Source organism: Cavia porcellus, unplaced genomic scaffold (genome assembly GCF_034190915.1).
Source record: "Cavia porcellus strain 051 isolate PalLab524CR breed Dunkin Hartley unplaced genomic scaffold, mCavPor4.1 scaffold_22, whole genome shotgun sequence".
In the NCBI taxonomy this organism is placed as follows: Eukaryota; Metazoa; Chordata; class Mammalia; order Rodentia; family Caviidae; genus Cavia; species Cavia porcellus.
In genome coordinates, this window is record NW_026947505.1 from 36,427,511 (window position 1) to 36,442,641 (window position 15,131).

A 15,131-nucleotide genomic window follows, 5' to 3' on the forward strand; every position below is an offset into this window, starting at 1 on the left:
GGCAACTGACCTAAACTGTGACACCGTCTCCTCAAACTTTTATCATTTCTTTATGATGAGTTCAAATTCCTCTCTTCTGACCAGCTTGAGATACACAGTGAATTGTTGTTAATTATATTCTCCTCCCTGTGTTTTGCCTGTGGACAGGGCCTCATGCTGCCTGGGCTTCCCAGGTTCTATCTCAGGGAACACTGATCAGTCTGCATTGTTAGTTACAATAATGAGCCTTTCTACAGCTGAAGAGAGTTATTACTAGATATACTTGAGCCTTGTCTACACCATCTTCTGGTGAATTTTCCTAATTATTGTGGAGAACAAGCCATGTTTCTCCCTTGTGTCTGTCTCAACCCTTCCTAATGTTCTTTTTAGTAAAGTAATAATGATTGGACAAGTGAGTATTTACTGTCCAATGTTGGTTTATCAGCATGAGTTCCCTCATCATGCTATCCAGCTTTGCTTCTTGTTCTACATTTCCCAGGGGGAAGTGACCTTCATACCCAGGCTGTGGTCTCGTAGCTCACATGAGGTTTTGGTTTTCCTTGTGAGGCTCAGATGTGTAAATGTGGCTCACAACTCTTGGTCATGCTCTCTCCTAGTGTCTTTCTGGCCTATCCCTGCATAATTCAGTTTTGCAGATGATGGAGCAAAGCTCAGGGGAACTTGAGTGTCCTGCACCCTAGTGGTGACGCTAGCTGTGGTTTCAGGTCCTGAAAAAGAGGTGACGGGTCTTTTCTCCCCTTTCTGCATCTGATGTCTCACAAAAACAAATGATGCGTATACTGCCTCCAGAGTCCACTGCCTACTACAGTCCTTGAGTCCACCTGGCAGGCCCAGGAGACTAGCATTTTCCTGAAAGGAGTACTGACATTGCCTACACAGCCTCCTGGCTCCTCACTAAATTCTGGTCTCTAAGAAACACAGTTTTGGTATCTGCTCATCTCACTTGAATCCATGGTACCACACTCATACATCCTGTGTAAATGAACTTATTCTTCCTCCAACCAAGATTGAGAATGCCTAAGAACCAGGAGGCTTTGCATATGTCTTTCCATCTCCCCAGCTCTTCTGGCTGCTCTGTTTTGCTCAAATCAATGTGTATTGGCAGAGGGCTTCTGCATGACAGAGGCTGTATTTTAGGTGATTATAACCCTTGATTCAAGAAGTGTACAGTTAACTGGGCATGGTGGTGCATGCCTGTAGTCCCAGCACTCGGGAGGCTAACGCAGAAGGATCATTTCGAGTTCAAGACCAGCCTGGGCTACAAAGTGATCTTAAGGCCAATGTGAACTTCATAGTAAAACCGTGTCTCAAAAATACAGAAAAAAAAGGAAATGTGCAGTGTAAGGAGTTGCACCTTGTTTTTGCTGTACATTCAGGCGTGGAATCATGGTGGCACAGGATACTTCCCTATGCTACCTCACCTTGGAGACTCCTTGAAGCTGGTGGGATTTGTTTTAAAATGAAGTCTACACATACAAAAGGGATGAATGGATAGGCATATGGTTTAGCAGAGAGGTACAAGCAGGCATATGCAAGAAGAAAAGCAGGACCAAGGTTCCTGAGCTTTTTGACCTGCCTCCCTTCCATCTCCTTCCAGAGGCCACCTATACCTTGATCCTGTGCAGATGCATTTGTTTCTTTATGGCTTTACCAATGTAGTGTTTCCTGAATAAGACATCTTTCTCTTTTTTCTTATATGTCTGCAAATAAAACCCATCTGTGGGCTCCCGTTGATCACAAATCTCATATTTGAAGGACTTCGTGTCACTGTGTGACTCAGTAACCTTCACTGCTGTGGTACATCCTAGCATATGCATCCATAGGGCATGTACCTCTTTTAATGGCCTCTGGACCTTTTGGTGGTTTCCAGGGACAGCTGGCATGAAAGGCAGGTACAGGTGTTCCTGGACATCTATGTACACCTGTATCTTTGCTTCCTATGGTCCTGAGTCACATGCTGTGGGATACATGCACCCATCTGCCTGGATAGAGTCTTAGTATTCTCCAAAACAGCTAAGGATAGGAGGCCTGGATGCACCAGGTTGGTGCATACTGTTTAAAAGCTATGAGATATCTTGAATTATAGGAAAGCAATAGGAATTTTAGTTCTTTCAGACAGTCTTAATTTTTTATTTGCTCCTATGTGAAGTTAAAATTTCTCTTGCTTGTCCTCTAGTTACTCATCCACCAGGCCATCCATGTCTCAGGTCCCTCTGCAGAGTGAACAGCCCCCCAGTCCTAACCATGCAGCATTCCCAGCAGGCTTGTGTGGCTCAGCAGGTCCGGTGATCACATGAATTTGGAGAGTTGGCTTCTTTTGTTTCCCGCCCGGTTTATGCTGCTTGGTATATATGGTATCATTCACTTCATTGCACTGGCTGAAGGCATAAATATTACTACTGATTTTAGGGTGGGTCTTACGCCAATGACTTGTCGAGGACAATTGGTGGCAGTTTTCTTCCCAGTGACATGTTCCCAGCATCTTATACGCATCTTCCCTTCACATCACTGTACTGTTTAACTGTAAACTGATAAACTTCTACCCGCTCCTACAGCTTGGAAACTCACACTTACACCCTGGACAGCTGGGCACCCCTGGTGACAGATCTGCATCCATATACATACCAATGCAGGAGTCATCTGTCTCTTAATTATGGTAATCCACTCTGTCATTATGTGGTAGCATTATGTGCAGAGTGTCTTACAGTAAGTTTACTTTTTAAAGTAAAAGGTATAAACTAACTGTACAAAATACAGTTGGTGCCACAGATACAACTCAGTGGCACAAGTGCCTACCTGACAAGTGCAAAGTCCTGAGTTCGATTACAGGTACCCAAAAAAATGCAGCTAGGAAATCTATAAATGAATGATATAATCATTTATTGTCACTATCACAATTATGTAGATTTAGGAGGCCAAAGTGTCTTAGTGATTTTCCTTGTTGCTAGGGCAAAATAGCACACATTCAATTAAGGGAAGAGAACTTTATGTTGGCTCACAGCTTTTAGTAGTTTCAGTCCATAGTCCTTTGCCTCCAAGACAGGACAGTATGACAGAAGGTCACAGCAGAAGAAAAGCTCCTTCAAGGTTTGGTAGCTGGGAAGCAGAAAGAGTGAAGGGCAGAGCCAGGATAGAGAGAAACTCTTCCAAGCCACATCTCTAGTGACCTACCCCCTCTGACCAGAACCTACCTCTTAATAGTAAATTGGTTATAATTGCCATAATCTAGTCACTTTGCTAAATCCGCTCCTATGAGTACATGAGGATGTTGGGGGACATGTAGATAAAAACCATAATTCCAGATGTGCTGGTAATGCATCACTCACTGAGCCTAGGATATGGAGACAGCCAGTGAGTCAGTACAACCCAGCCAGGAGATACAGTGAACCAAGTCATGCTCTGGTGAAGTATTGATGACCTGAGAGTTTAATTATTGTGCCTGGCTGTTTAATTAAAGAAAGGTTCAATTACTTTACACTGATCTGGCCTGAGCTTGAAAATCCCAGAACAATTCACAGCTATATATATCTCCTTTAAGCCTATGGGCCTGCTGAGGTTCCAGAGGGACTGACTGAATCTGCCACACACATTGAGACCAGAGCAGGCCAAGTGCAAGACTTAGCAACAAGGAATCCACACAGACGCCATCACCTACTCTCTAAAAATTGTGCACTTTCGTGTCTCAGTGACACACAGATCGTGATGAGAAAAAGCAGGAAATGACATAAGTTTAAAAAAGATGTCCAGTGCATGCATGCAATGTAGGAAGGTGATCTCTTATATTTCTTGCTGCATTCCTTCAAGAAGATAAAGGAAAAGTGATTAAACTCTGCATAGGAAGCATTTAAAAGAAAACAGATTAATTTCTCCTATATCAAAGATTGCATTTCCAAGTACTTTTGCAGGAAAACTGGTTGATGTAAACTTCCCAAGGACAATTTATTTTTTAAGTAAATTTTTGAAGGGAAACAAAACTGAAATGTAAAATGCATATAGAAACCAGTTCCTGATGAGATGTTTTAAAACAATAACAAATAGAGAGGAAAGGCCCCAATACCAAAACAGCTTTTGCCAAATATGATTTGAAGATGTTTCCTTTCTAAGGTAATCTGCAGCCTTATGCCTCTGAATTCCGTAAGGTGGTCAAGGAACAGCACAGTAATATGTTTTTGTTTTTTTAGCATCTTTCCATTCCTTTAGTTCTCAGTGGTGGTGAAGTCTACTACCAGAAATAAACATAGATTAAATATAGTAGCAACCAGGACACCTTTGACTTTCAAAGGCCAGCACTCCTGACTCAGGTCCCATCTGTGCATAGCCTACAGTGTAGACGGGATGGAAACTAAGAGTGATGGATGGGTACCTGGCTTGATGTGTGTACCTGGATAAGGAAAACAGCCCTGAGCCCTCGAGGATGACGTTGCCTTTCAAATGGACTCAGAGAAATGGTTCTTACAAAGGACTGAACAGAACAGTCAGCTAACAGCATGTGTACATATATCTTACAAGCCACATATCACCATCTAAATGCAGAAGGTCTCTTGTGATCTTTGTGGATTCTAAGCAAACTTAATAATATGTGGCACAATTGATTGTTGTCAAATGATGTTCCTGGTATTTCAAAGTGACAGCTAAAGAGCTTCAAGGAAGTTTTTCTCTTAGATAAAGCATTCATAGCTTTCCTTGTATTCTTTGTCTTTCTGTACAGAACTGTGTGCTACAGATATTAAGCTAAGCAAGAAAATGGCCCAAGGTTATTTGCAAATACATTGCAAAGTACTGAAATACATAAAGAACAAATTGACTACAAATCTCTGCTTGTATTCTTTAATTAAGTTTATTGGTACATTTTAGATATACTGAATGATCACATTCATCTTTGACTGTATTCTTGTTATAACCTGTCTTACAGGTACACTTACATAATGCTATATACTAAAATAATTGCATACTTGGGTAAAAAAAATCTTTTCTGCCCACATGATACTTGCTTTTCAGTACTTGCTGAATTGTATAAATGGTTGCAGATGGTCATCTACAAGTAGAGGATATGTTCTGCTTTTAACAAAAAATGATATATATTAAAATTTAACAGTGAGGTAAAGTAGGAAAAATGCCACTTTGAAGGCAAGAGATGAGGACTTTAATATGAGTTGTTACCCCTGTGCAGCAGAGTGATCTGAGCAAACACCAGCCTTTTCTGGTGACAGCCTCAGTCTCTGCAGGAGTAGTCAGGAGTTGGCAAAAGTGGTCAGCTGGTGACGTTATGAGACATCTCGTCACATCCAACAGCATCTTAGATACTTTCTCATTCCTGGGACAAACTAGAAGTTAAAGGAAAGATTTATTTTAATTCATATTTTATAGATATTTTAATCTATAGTCAACTGGTTCCAAGGCAAGGTAACCATGGCATAGGAGCAAGGCAGAGGAGAAAGAGCTCATGGCTCAAAGGCAGGCAGGAAACAGGGCAGAGTCAAGGGAGTAGGCGAGTTAAATGCAATATATACTCTTCCAGCCTATGCCCACAGTGCCCCACCTCTTCTTAATAAGTTTCATCTTCCAAAATCACATCCAGCTATAAACTCATCCATAGACTAATCCAGTATCACAAGCCCATGACCCAGTGTCATATACCCTTGATCCAGTCATCTCCCCAAAGACCTACCCATGAACACATGAGGCTCTGGGGACATCTAGATGTAACCTACAAGAAGCAATCAGAGCATCTTTGCACAGAGCTATACTGAAAGCAAAACACTGGCCTAAACCACCAATCCCTCAACCTATGAGGTATGTGCACCCAGTTCAAATCCTACCAGACTTCCCATACTGCTTCTTGCTATCTTCTCCATGAAACTCTGGAGGGAACTTCTCTAAGTACAGCTCCACAATCAGAATCACTTAGAATCCAGAGAAGGTGATGGGTGAGTTTGAAACTAACAATGTAACTTTCTCAGCATTGAAGGACACCACACGTACAGACATGCTGCTTGATTTTTCTTAGCACACAACATCTGTTTGAGGGCACTGCACATATCCAAGGCCAGCTACAGCAAATGCAGGTTATGTCATTTCTTGACCCTAAATGTAGCAATGAATGATGGGATGATGATAAGGGTCCTCTTCCCCACCCAACCTTTGCCATTATATATCCTGAGACCACCCACTTCTGTATATCCTAGTCCCCATGCAAAATTTACACTAATGTGTTAGTATCTGTGAACAAGAAAGTGGCAATGAAAGATCTCCTATAAGAGACCCCAAAATAGAAACCCAAGGGATCCCTCAACTGGCTGGGCAGAAGTGGTCTTTGTTCAGCCTCATCTCTGAGGAGGGGAACTAAATCAAGTGTGCAGCAATTGTGCATCTTTTGAAATTTCCAGCAACGGGGATGAGCATGTTCCCAAGAGTCTTCCTCACACAACTATATCTCCTGGTATTTAAGGAACATAACACTGGATCCAATGGGCCCATTTCCTTACTTATCTACTGTAAAATTGTACTTTAGCGTAATAGAGGCTGACTATGGTCTAAGTACCTACATGGAAGCAACCTACCTGCTTACTCATTTGGTATGATAAACAGCAAAGTGTATGTATATGTGCAAAAGTGTTATGCTCTGTCTAACTGGTTTTACATATGTTCACCTAAGCATCATGGAGAATCCAATAGACCTACACCACTCCAGGATTTGTTAATTTTGATTTTTTCTGGTGGAAATAGTGCAGTTCAGTACAATGACACATGAAAAACCAGATTTGCAAGTTTTGGAGGAGGTCAAAGGTGAATCACCAGATTACTCATACATGGATGATGAAGATGATTCTTTATGATAAAATACATGTTTTCATAGTAGAAGATTGGTGTGGGTGGATGATGATGATGATGATGATGATGATGATGATGATAACTTTGACACTGGTCACATGAGTCAAATTTCCTGACATAGTAAAACGCATCAAGAATCAACTGATGCAGACCCAGGGAATGAAGATCTCCTTGATTCAAATAACAAAGAAAACAGCAATGTGAATACATATTTGACCAGGCAAAATGTTGCAAATGGCCATACAACCAAATGGGGTGATGGCAATGTTAGAACTAGGTCAGAAAGTATAGTGAGGGTAAAAAGTATTAGACAGAAGGCCAGCGTGGCCATTCAGTGTTGGAAATTGTAACAGATGAAATGCTTCAAGAGGCTTGAAATACACAAAGGCTGAAATGCAAGTAAAATGTTCTGTGTGCACCAATAGCCATATTCAGAACTGTATTATGACACCTCACTAGCTGAACTGCATTCATAGGTCTGCTGTACTCAGCAACAATTTCGCATGATCACTTCAGGCATGTAAAAAGGTTTATGGAAAAGTGATGGATCAAAATATGGCATAAAAGTTTATAGTACTAAACAGTCCAGCCCTGGCTGCAAAGTTAGCTTAAGGCAAGTTTGAACTACATAGCAAGATCCTGTGTCAAAAAATAAAAACAAAAACCAAAAAGTTATACCCTTGTAGATGTGAAGATTTATTATGCTTTGAATTTAGATATTTATACTCACTATTCAGGTCCTCATTTGTATACTAATAAACCCAATCATTGTAAACAGACTTGTTGCTTCATCCCCCACCTCATGGAAATGTGACATGCAGCAATTGGCTTACCAGTTTTCAATTGATATTACATTTGCTAACAGCACAAGTTGACCGTGAAAGAAATGTATGCAGGAGCAAAGCAGAAATTCCAAATGAAATGTTGCAATTTCAAAACAGAGAATTGTGTAATATGATCTTTGGATTTTAGAAATCTACGACACTGTTTTCATTTATGGAAAAAAAAAAAAAAACCCTGGTGCTGCGGATGTCAACATTTTACCATGATGGGGAAATATTGATAGGGAAACCTTCCTTGATGAGATGGAAACTTGAAATGGAGACTTTCTACAACAAAACCAGACATAGAATAGATATTGGTGAGTTATGCAGCAACTATGATGTCACTGGTAACACAAAACATTGGCCAATGGCTGTGTTTACAAGATCCTAAACATGTGTGGCATAAATAGTTTAATAGTTTACAAAGGAAATAACAAGTACAGAATACCATGGATAAATCTTCTTAGAGGATTGGGACTGAAACTCATAAAATATAAGCAGAGGAGAAAAAAATGTTTCTACCCAAGAACAATGCGAAAAAATTGTGGAGCACACTGGTAAGCTGATAAGCAGGTAGGATCACAAAAATCTACTACAGCAACAGAAAAACAAAAAAAGATGTCAACTGTGCCCTACAAAAAAAGACAATGAAACAAAACATGCGTTTTATCAGTGTTAGTGATACTTGTATATGAAACATGCAGTTGTCCCGTGTGAAGACTGCCTTGGGTGTGACAGTTGAAGCCAAGTTTACCTCTGTGGTAGACTGTTGTTCATGTTTACATTGTAGTTCACATTGGTTTTTATTTTTATGTTATCTTTTAGGTTTTGTAAGGAAGTAAATAGCTGATGTGAAAATATTGATGTCTATTCTAAACATTCATTACATATTTTATATTTTATTTTATTGAAATCTTATTTTTCTGCTAAGTGCATGCTGTACAATATAGTAGGAAGCTCCTGAAGAAACAGAGAATACAGGTAACAAGACTACTACACAGGGAACGTAAACTAAGCACCCATGCTGTCAGTGTATGCAGTGCTTGGAACATGCGGTTGTCATGTGTGAAGAATGCCCTGGGTGTGGCAATTAGAGCAAAGTTTATTTCTGTTGTAGAGTTCTATTGGTATTATCATTGTACTTCATATAGGAATTTATTTCTCATGTTGTCTTTTAGGTTTTGTAAGAAAGTACACAGTTGGTGTGAAAACGTTGATGCTACTTTACACAATATACATTAAGACTTTAACACTTTATTTTCTTGATATTTTATGTTCTTGTTGACTATATACTGTATAATTTAATAATAACCTCCTGAAAAATTGTCAAGACCAATGAGATGTCAAATATGTCCTGCAATAATGCCCGGAAAGCAAGACACATGTGCTGTCAGTGTGAGCGATGTGTATGTGGAACGTACTCTTCTTAAGTGTGTGGATGCCTTAGGGGTGATGTTGAAGTAAATTTTTTTATAAAGTTCTGTTTACATTTTCATTGTAGTTCATTTCATAATTTGTGTTGTTCATTTTTTAGATTTGATACACCAGAAAACTGTTGATGTTGAAAATTTTGATGCTTCTTTATAAACAATAAATATTAAAAATTCAATACTTTATTTTTGTGATTTTTTTCCTGTTAAGTATTCACCGTTTAATATAACTCATAAAATTAAAACTAATAATTCATCAATAGAAACATTCCAAAGAGTAAACCTGGACCCATATTTCTGCACCTTTATGGCAAAATTAATGTTGTTCTCTGTGGCCTGTGAAACAGCAGCCTAGCAGACTCTTGTAAGGATAGCCAGGACCTGCTTTATAAAACTAGCTTAAAGAACAATAAGAACAGTTTCTATCCTCCATGGTGACTTGCTTGTAGAAGTGATGTGTGAAGACAGTTCTGAAATCTGTGCTGAGGAGAACTCCTGTGTGTGGAAGATGAGGCTCACAGGCACAGTGGGCAATGGGGTTTGCATGTAGTGTGTGTTTAATGGCATCCAGTGGTGCTGGTGGCACGTGAGGTTAAAAGGCTGAGCAGCACAGGGAAACTGGTGAGATGGTGATGCATCCCTGGGCTGCAGTGAGGGGAGAAAGGGGCAGCAAGAGGAACCAGGCATGTTATCTGTAGTCAAAGAGGGACTGGTGATTTCTGAGGCATCGCAAAAGTGAATTCTGCAGGATGGTTATGACCAGGAGGGCCCGGATGATACCTGTGTCAGGCACCCACATTTTGAGTCTGATGACTGGAGCTGACTGGGACCATCGCCATACTCCAGAGTACCGGCTGAGATGCAGGCAGTGGAGTAAACTCTGTAATGAAGTGTGGGGTGACTTGGGGTCATCACAGAACTGGGATCTGGAGATCCTGGCTACTTGGGAGATGTGGGAAATGGAAACTAATTTAGACATTTACTGCGTCACACTGATGGATGAAAAGATTGAATTAGCAATTCGATTCTGTGTGAGAATCGGTGGTTCACAAATACACAGACACATTTATCTGTTCAATCAAGAAACGTTTATGAAATGTCCATCCTGTGTCAGCTGCTCACTTGCTAAGGCGACATGGCTCAATGTCTAACAATAGGTACAAAAACAAAGTAACAATTACAGCAATTTGATGAAGTTGTGTAGTGTGCTCCAGGAGCTCAGAGAAAAAGTATGGGAATCGAAGGTGGGGCATGTGTGTATGCTATGCGTGTGGTGTGTGTGTGTGCATGTATGTGTGCACATGCACGCATGCGTGTGCATGTGTAAATATTTATATAGAAAAACTTTCTGAAGAAACATACTTTTAAGTGAAATCTGGAAAAATGAGATGGAATTAACTAAATGGGGTGATATTTAGAAGTATAAGAGGTAACGGAAAAATACAGGGAAATTTAAATGAAAAATAGAGTAAATTGCCAAGAATCGTGATAAATGTGTTCAAAATGAGGAGTATTTTGAGGAGGATTAGTAACAATATGCCTTTTACTGTAATAATTTTTAAAATTTAAACATTTACCATATGGTTTAAAATTTAAACATTTACCACCTCGTTTATCAATCATTTATAGCAATTTCTGTTCAAAAATATTCCAGTGTGTCCTCATCCGCCTTATTTGCCAGATCTGGCACAGTACACGTGAAGTCAAAATAACCATGAGAGAGAAATATTTTGAACCAGTTCATGACATCAAGGCAGCCACATAGGCAAAACTAAAGACACTTGGTAAAGTGGATCTCCAGAACTGCTTCAGAAAGAGAAGAGAACAGTAGGATAAGTGTCTCAAAGGAAGGGAGTATTTTGAGGAGATTAATAGCACTGTGTCTTTTTAGTTTAGTAAATTTTTTAAAAATTAGATATTCTCTGTAGCTCCTGATCATATCAGGAGCTTATATGCTGTGTTTGGAAGACTTAAAACAGGAGCAGCGATTTGGTGGTAAGGTGCCCCTACCAGGGTAATGCAGGTAAAAGAGATCAGAACGGAACGTGAGCTTTTTCCTATAAAGTACAGGAAATCACTGAGTGTGGGTGAGAGGAAGAATGAACCTTGCACCAGAGCCTGTGGGGATGGTGGGGACTCGCAGGCCTGGATCTATGGAGATGAGAATGGGTATCGACCTGGAGACGGGCTGGGGGCAGAATGCTCAGGGATTCATGAGGTTTAAAGGACAACAGGTGGACAGCCCACATGGGAACCTGTAAAGGACCAGGACACAGGGGAATCTGCTAGGGAGGGAGCAGCTGGGCTGGACTAGGGGAGACGGTCAGATTGAGGCTCTGGAAGGAGATTCACAGGAAGCAAGAACAGTTTATTCCTGCTGGGCAGTGAGAATCCTGAGAATCCTGGGGACTTACAGGGCCCCATTTGAGTGAAGCACTGGAGTGAGAAGCCCCCTGAAAAAAACCCAAATAGTATCCCTACGCTATGACCCCAGGATGTATCCTCCTTCCTCAGGTGGGCCACTATCCTTTGTAGCTGTGCAGTACCATCTTTGAATTCAGTTACAGCCACAGTCCTGACCTTTGACTTTTCTCTTCCCTTCCTGGGATTTGTCCTGTGACATCAGTGTCTCTGACCTTCATTGCCACAGTTTCTCCTTTGATGACTGCAGCTCTCCTCTTGGTAGAAGGATTCTTTTCCTCTTTTCCTTCTGTCTTCTAGGGCCACTTGGTGTGTGTGGATCTTATTGGGGCTGGAGGAGGATAGGTTACTGTGCCAGAACAGCAGCCCCTGTCTCTCTTTTAGAACTTAGTCTTGGATTGGCAGCCAGGGCTGGTAGACACTCTGCACACCAGGCTGTGGGGCCTGCAGCTGCCTCTAACATCCTGAAAGTGGGTGCATGGCATGAGCTGTGTCAGTGCAGGTGTGAGAGGAACAAGCCACATGCCTCTGCCCTGCTGGAATTTGGGCATAGATTTAACTACATCTTTCCCCTCCTTTTTTGTGGGTCTAATGTTTAAAACATACTTTGGGATTATTCCAAAACACCTAAAATGTGCAATAATATGACACTGTATCCTCTGGATAAATCACTGCTTTTATAGGCCAACATTCACTTAACAAATATTTCAGCCCTTCTCTAGCTTGATGCCTGGAAAAGCAACGGTGATTACTTGCTGATAATACAGCGACTGCAGGTCTTTAGACTGCAAGTCTCCAACATGGTGCCAATCATGTTTTACATTTTTGCTGGGGGGGAGGTGACCCTAAGTCTTATAGTATATTGAGCAACACTCCAGTCTCACCTCATAAATGCCAGTAGCTGCCCCCTGTTTCTGACAGCCAACTGACTGACTTCCTAGGAGGCAAAATCACCCTTGGTTAAGAACTTTATATAGATTTACACACACACACACACACACACACACACACACACACACACACACACATGCACGCACACACATGCCACACACACTGATAGTTGAAAGGTGACAGTTTAATTAAGTCTTATATAAGTTATCATTTGAGCTTACAAAAACAGTGCCATTTTTTAATTTGCATATTTGTTTCTATCTATTAACTAATCACTGTGTGCTACTATGTGATACAGAGTAAAATTTGATGTTGCTTACCTTCTTTACTATCATGGGTCTGGGGCAGGCTTCAAGGGCATCATCTCTCTCCTCAGGTGGATGCAGAGAAGCCAGGGGCAATTCATTGCATCCAAAAGAGCTGTGTTCTTCCCAGAGAAAGTCTGAGCAAGGCTGGGAGAGGAGAGATCAGCAGATGAAGAGAAAGGAGGTGAGGTGGTGGGCAGTGAGTTATGGCAGAGGGATGGGTGTATCAAAGCTGGTAAGTGGCCAACATGGCGCGTAAACCTAGATGTCTGACTCCCTTTCTAGTACTTGTTATTTTAATGAGTTTTCCACAAGATTGATCTGCAGAAATGGAAGTTGTAGTTTTAATTCAAGTTTTGAAATTTGTTTATCTTCTTGGTAGCCTTCTTAGCAATTGTTGATGTCATTTTTTTATATCAGACAGTAGACACCTGTTGAAGCTATTGTAAATCTTGTTACTTTTTTAAAAAAAATTATTTTTAAGAGAATAAAGCCAAGCCACATGTTTTGGTACATGCCTGTAATCCCAGCACTTGAGAGGCTGAGGGAGGGGATTGCTGTAAGTACCAGGCCGGTGTGGGCAACAAAGTGAGCTCAAAGCTGCATGAGAGAGAGAATAAAACGAAGCAGAATAAAACAGAATAAAGCCAATCAAAACCAACAATGAAAGCAATACAGGACTGCAAAATAAGATAATAAGAAATAACTATGGCTGCCATAATGCCTCTTGTTTTCTTCAAAATAGCTGTCTATACTATCAGACATACTAAAATCAAACCAAATAAAACAGAAGAAAACCAAAATGAACCAGTGAAGTGATCTTGTTACATTTTAAACTTTGTCAAACACAAAGCTCAACAGGATGCATCAGTAGTTATATTAGTTTCCTAGGGCTACGGTGGAAAAGTACCTCAAAAATGTACCGCAAATTGGGCAACTTATAATAGAAATTTACTTTCCCACAGACTACTCTGGGGAGAAGTCTGATATCAAGTTGTGGGCAAGGCCTGGCTTTCTCTGAAAGTTCTAAGGGAGAGTCTACTCCATGCCCCTCCTTTGCTTCTGGTATCTCTGGAAACTCTTGCTTTTCCAAACTTGGAGATAGTTCACCCTGATCTCTATTGTCACACAGAGTTCTTCTGCGTGTATGGGTGTGTCTTTTTATAATAACACCAGTCATATTGCATTTAGGGCCCAGAGTATCCCAGAATACTCCAACTATGGTCTCATCTTAACTTGGTTTAATCTGGAAAAACTCTGCTTTTAAATAAAGTGACATTTATGGGTATCAGACATTTACACTTATCATTTGGGGGAATACAGTTAAGCCAACAATACTAGTTATGTTAATTCTCAGGCCTTAATTTTTTTTTTTTTGCTTTCATATTTCCAGGGCTTTATTTAGAATATTTCCAAGCTAAAATATGCTTTTAATATAACTCCACGCTCACACCTAAACCTAATCCTTCGCTGAGAAGACTAGAAGATTAACTAACGCCACGGCATCCAGCATATGGTGATAGGATTAATGTCGAACTTCCTGGAAAGTCCCCAGAATCCCCAGCCTGGTATTCTGGGAACGCAAAACAATCACTGGAGTAGCTGGAGGAAGTGATGTCACAGGCTGGAGAGCAGGCAGTTTAAACACACACACAGCGGCTCAGAAGTGTGGGATTCACACACGGCTGGATGTCAGGAAGTCAGGGTGTACCATTGTGATGACAGCACCTGTTCTCCACTAACGAATTTCTTTCTTTCTAACTGCATGTTACATGTGCTTAGCAAGTCTGAAAATACTATTTAGGATTACTAACATTGTCCTTAGCAAGCCTAACAATATTACTTACTAATATTGCCTTAAGTTACCCATGGTTTTATGCTATTTACTGGTTTAAACAGAGGAAAAGAGAAGAGGAGAAAGGAAGAGTTGAGTGAGTCACAAATTAATTCTTCCCCCGCACTTCTGTCCTGCATCACACGTGAGCCTCACCGAAACAGGCCTGCAGCTTCTACATAAGCAGCACTCGCTTGCTGCTCCTCAGGTTTTAATCTAGGCGGGATGCCTTCTGCATACTGACCCCTCCTCTGTGCTGCAGCACAGGCCCTGTTAAAATAAATATTTACTTCGGTTTTCCTGTAAAACAAAAACAATTGTGCCATGTGAAGAAGGCAAGCCATTGGCTGCTCTCCCTATATATGCATTCAGCAGACAGTTGTTTTGAGAGCGTCAGACCTCAGTAATAGGCACTGTGTGTAATAGTTTGCAAAATAGATATAATTCCTGCCCTCGTAGAGTCTATAATCTGATAAAGCATCAATCAAATTACCTAAGTATTCCCATCTGATCACTTTAGGACTACTTCCCAAAGATCCTGAGTGATTGCAGGCCTCATGGGAAGCATCCCTGGAGACCAATGCTGAGGCTAGGG

General features: G+C 40.8%; 2 protein-coding genes across 7 annotated transcripts in view; both read left to right on the forward strand.

Annotated features, from left to right (window-relative positions):
• The window catches only part of Mpc1 (mitochondrial pyruvate carrier 1), a 506,120-nt gene that overhangs the window by 251,256 nt on the left and 239,733 nt on the right, over nt 1-15,131 (forward strand). The window lies entirely within an intron of this gene.
• The window catches only part of Rps6ka2 (ribosomal protein S6 kinase A2), a 370,448-nt gene that overhangs the window by 171,263 nt on the left and 184,054 nt on the right, over nt 1-15,131 (forward strand). The window contains exon 2 of one of the 6 annotated variants that reach the window (XM_063233077.1): nt 12,774-12,886. The exons of the other annotated variants lie outside the window; for them this stretch is intronic. Within the exon in view, the coding sequence (XP_063089147.1) occupies nt 12,872-12,886 (15 nt within the window). The 5' untranslated portion in view covers nt 12,774-12,871. The remainder of the gene's footprint in view (nt 1-12,773; nt 12,887-15,131) is intronic. 6 annotated transcript variants of the gene reach the window in all.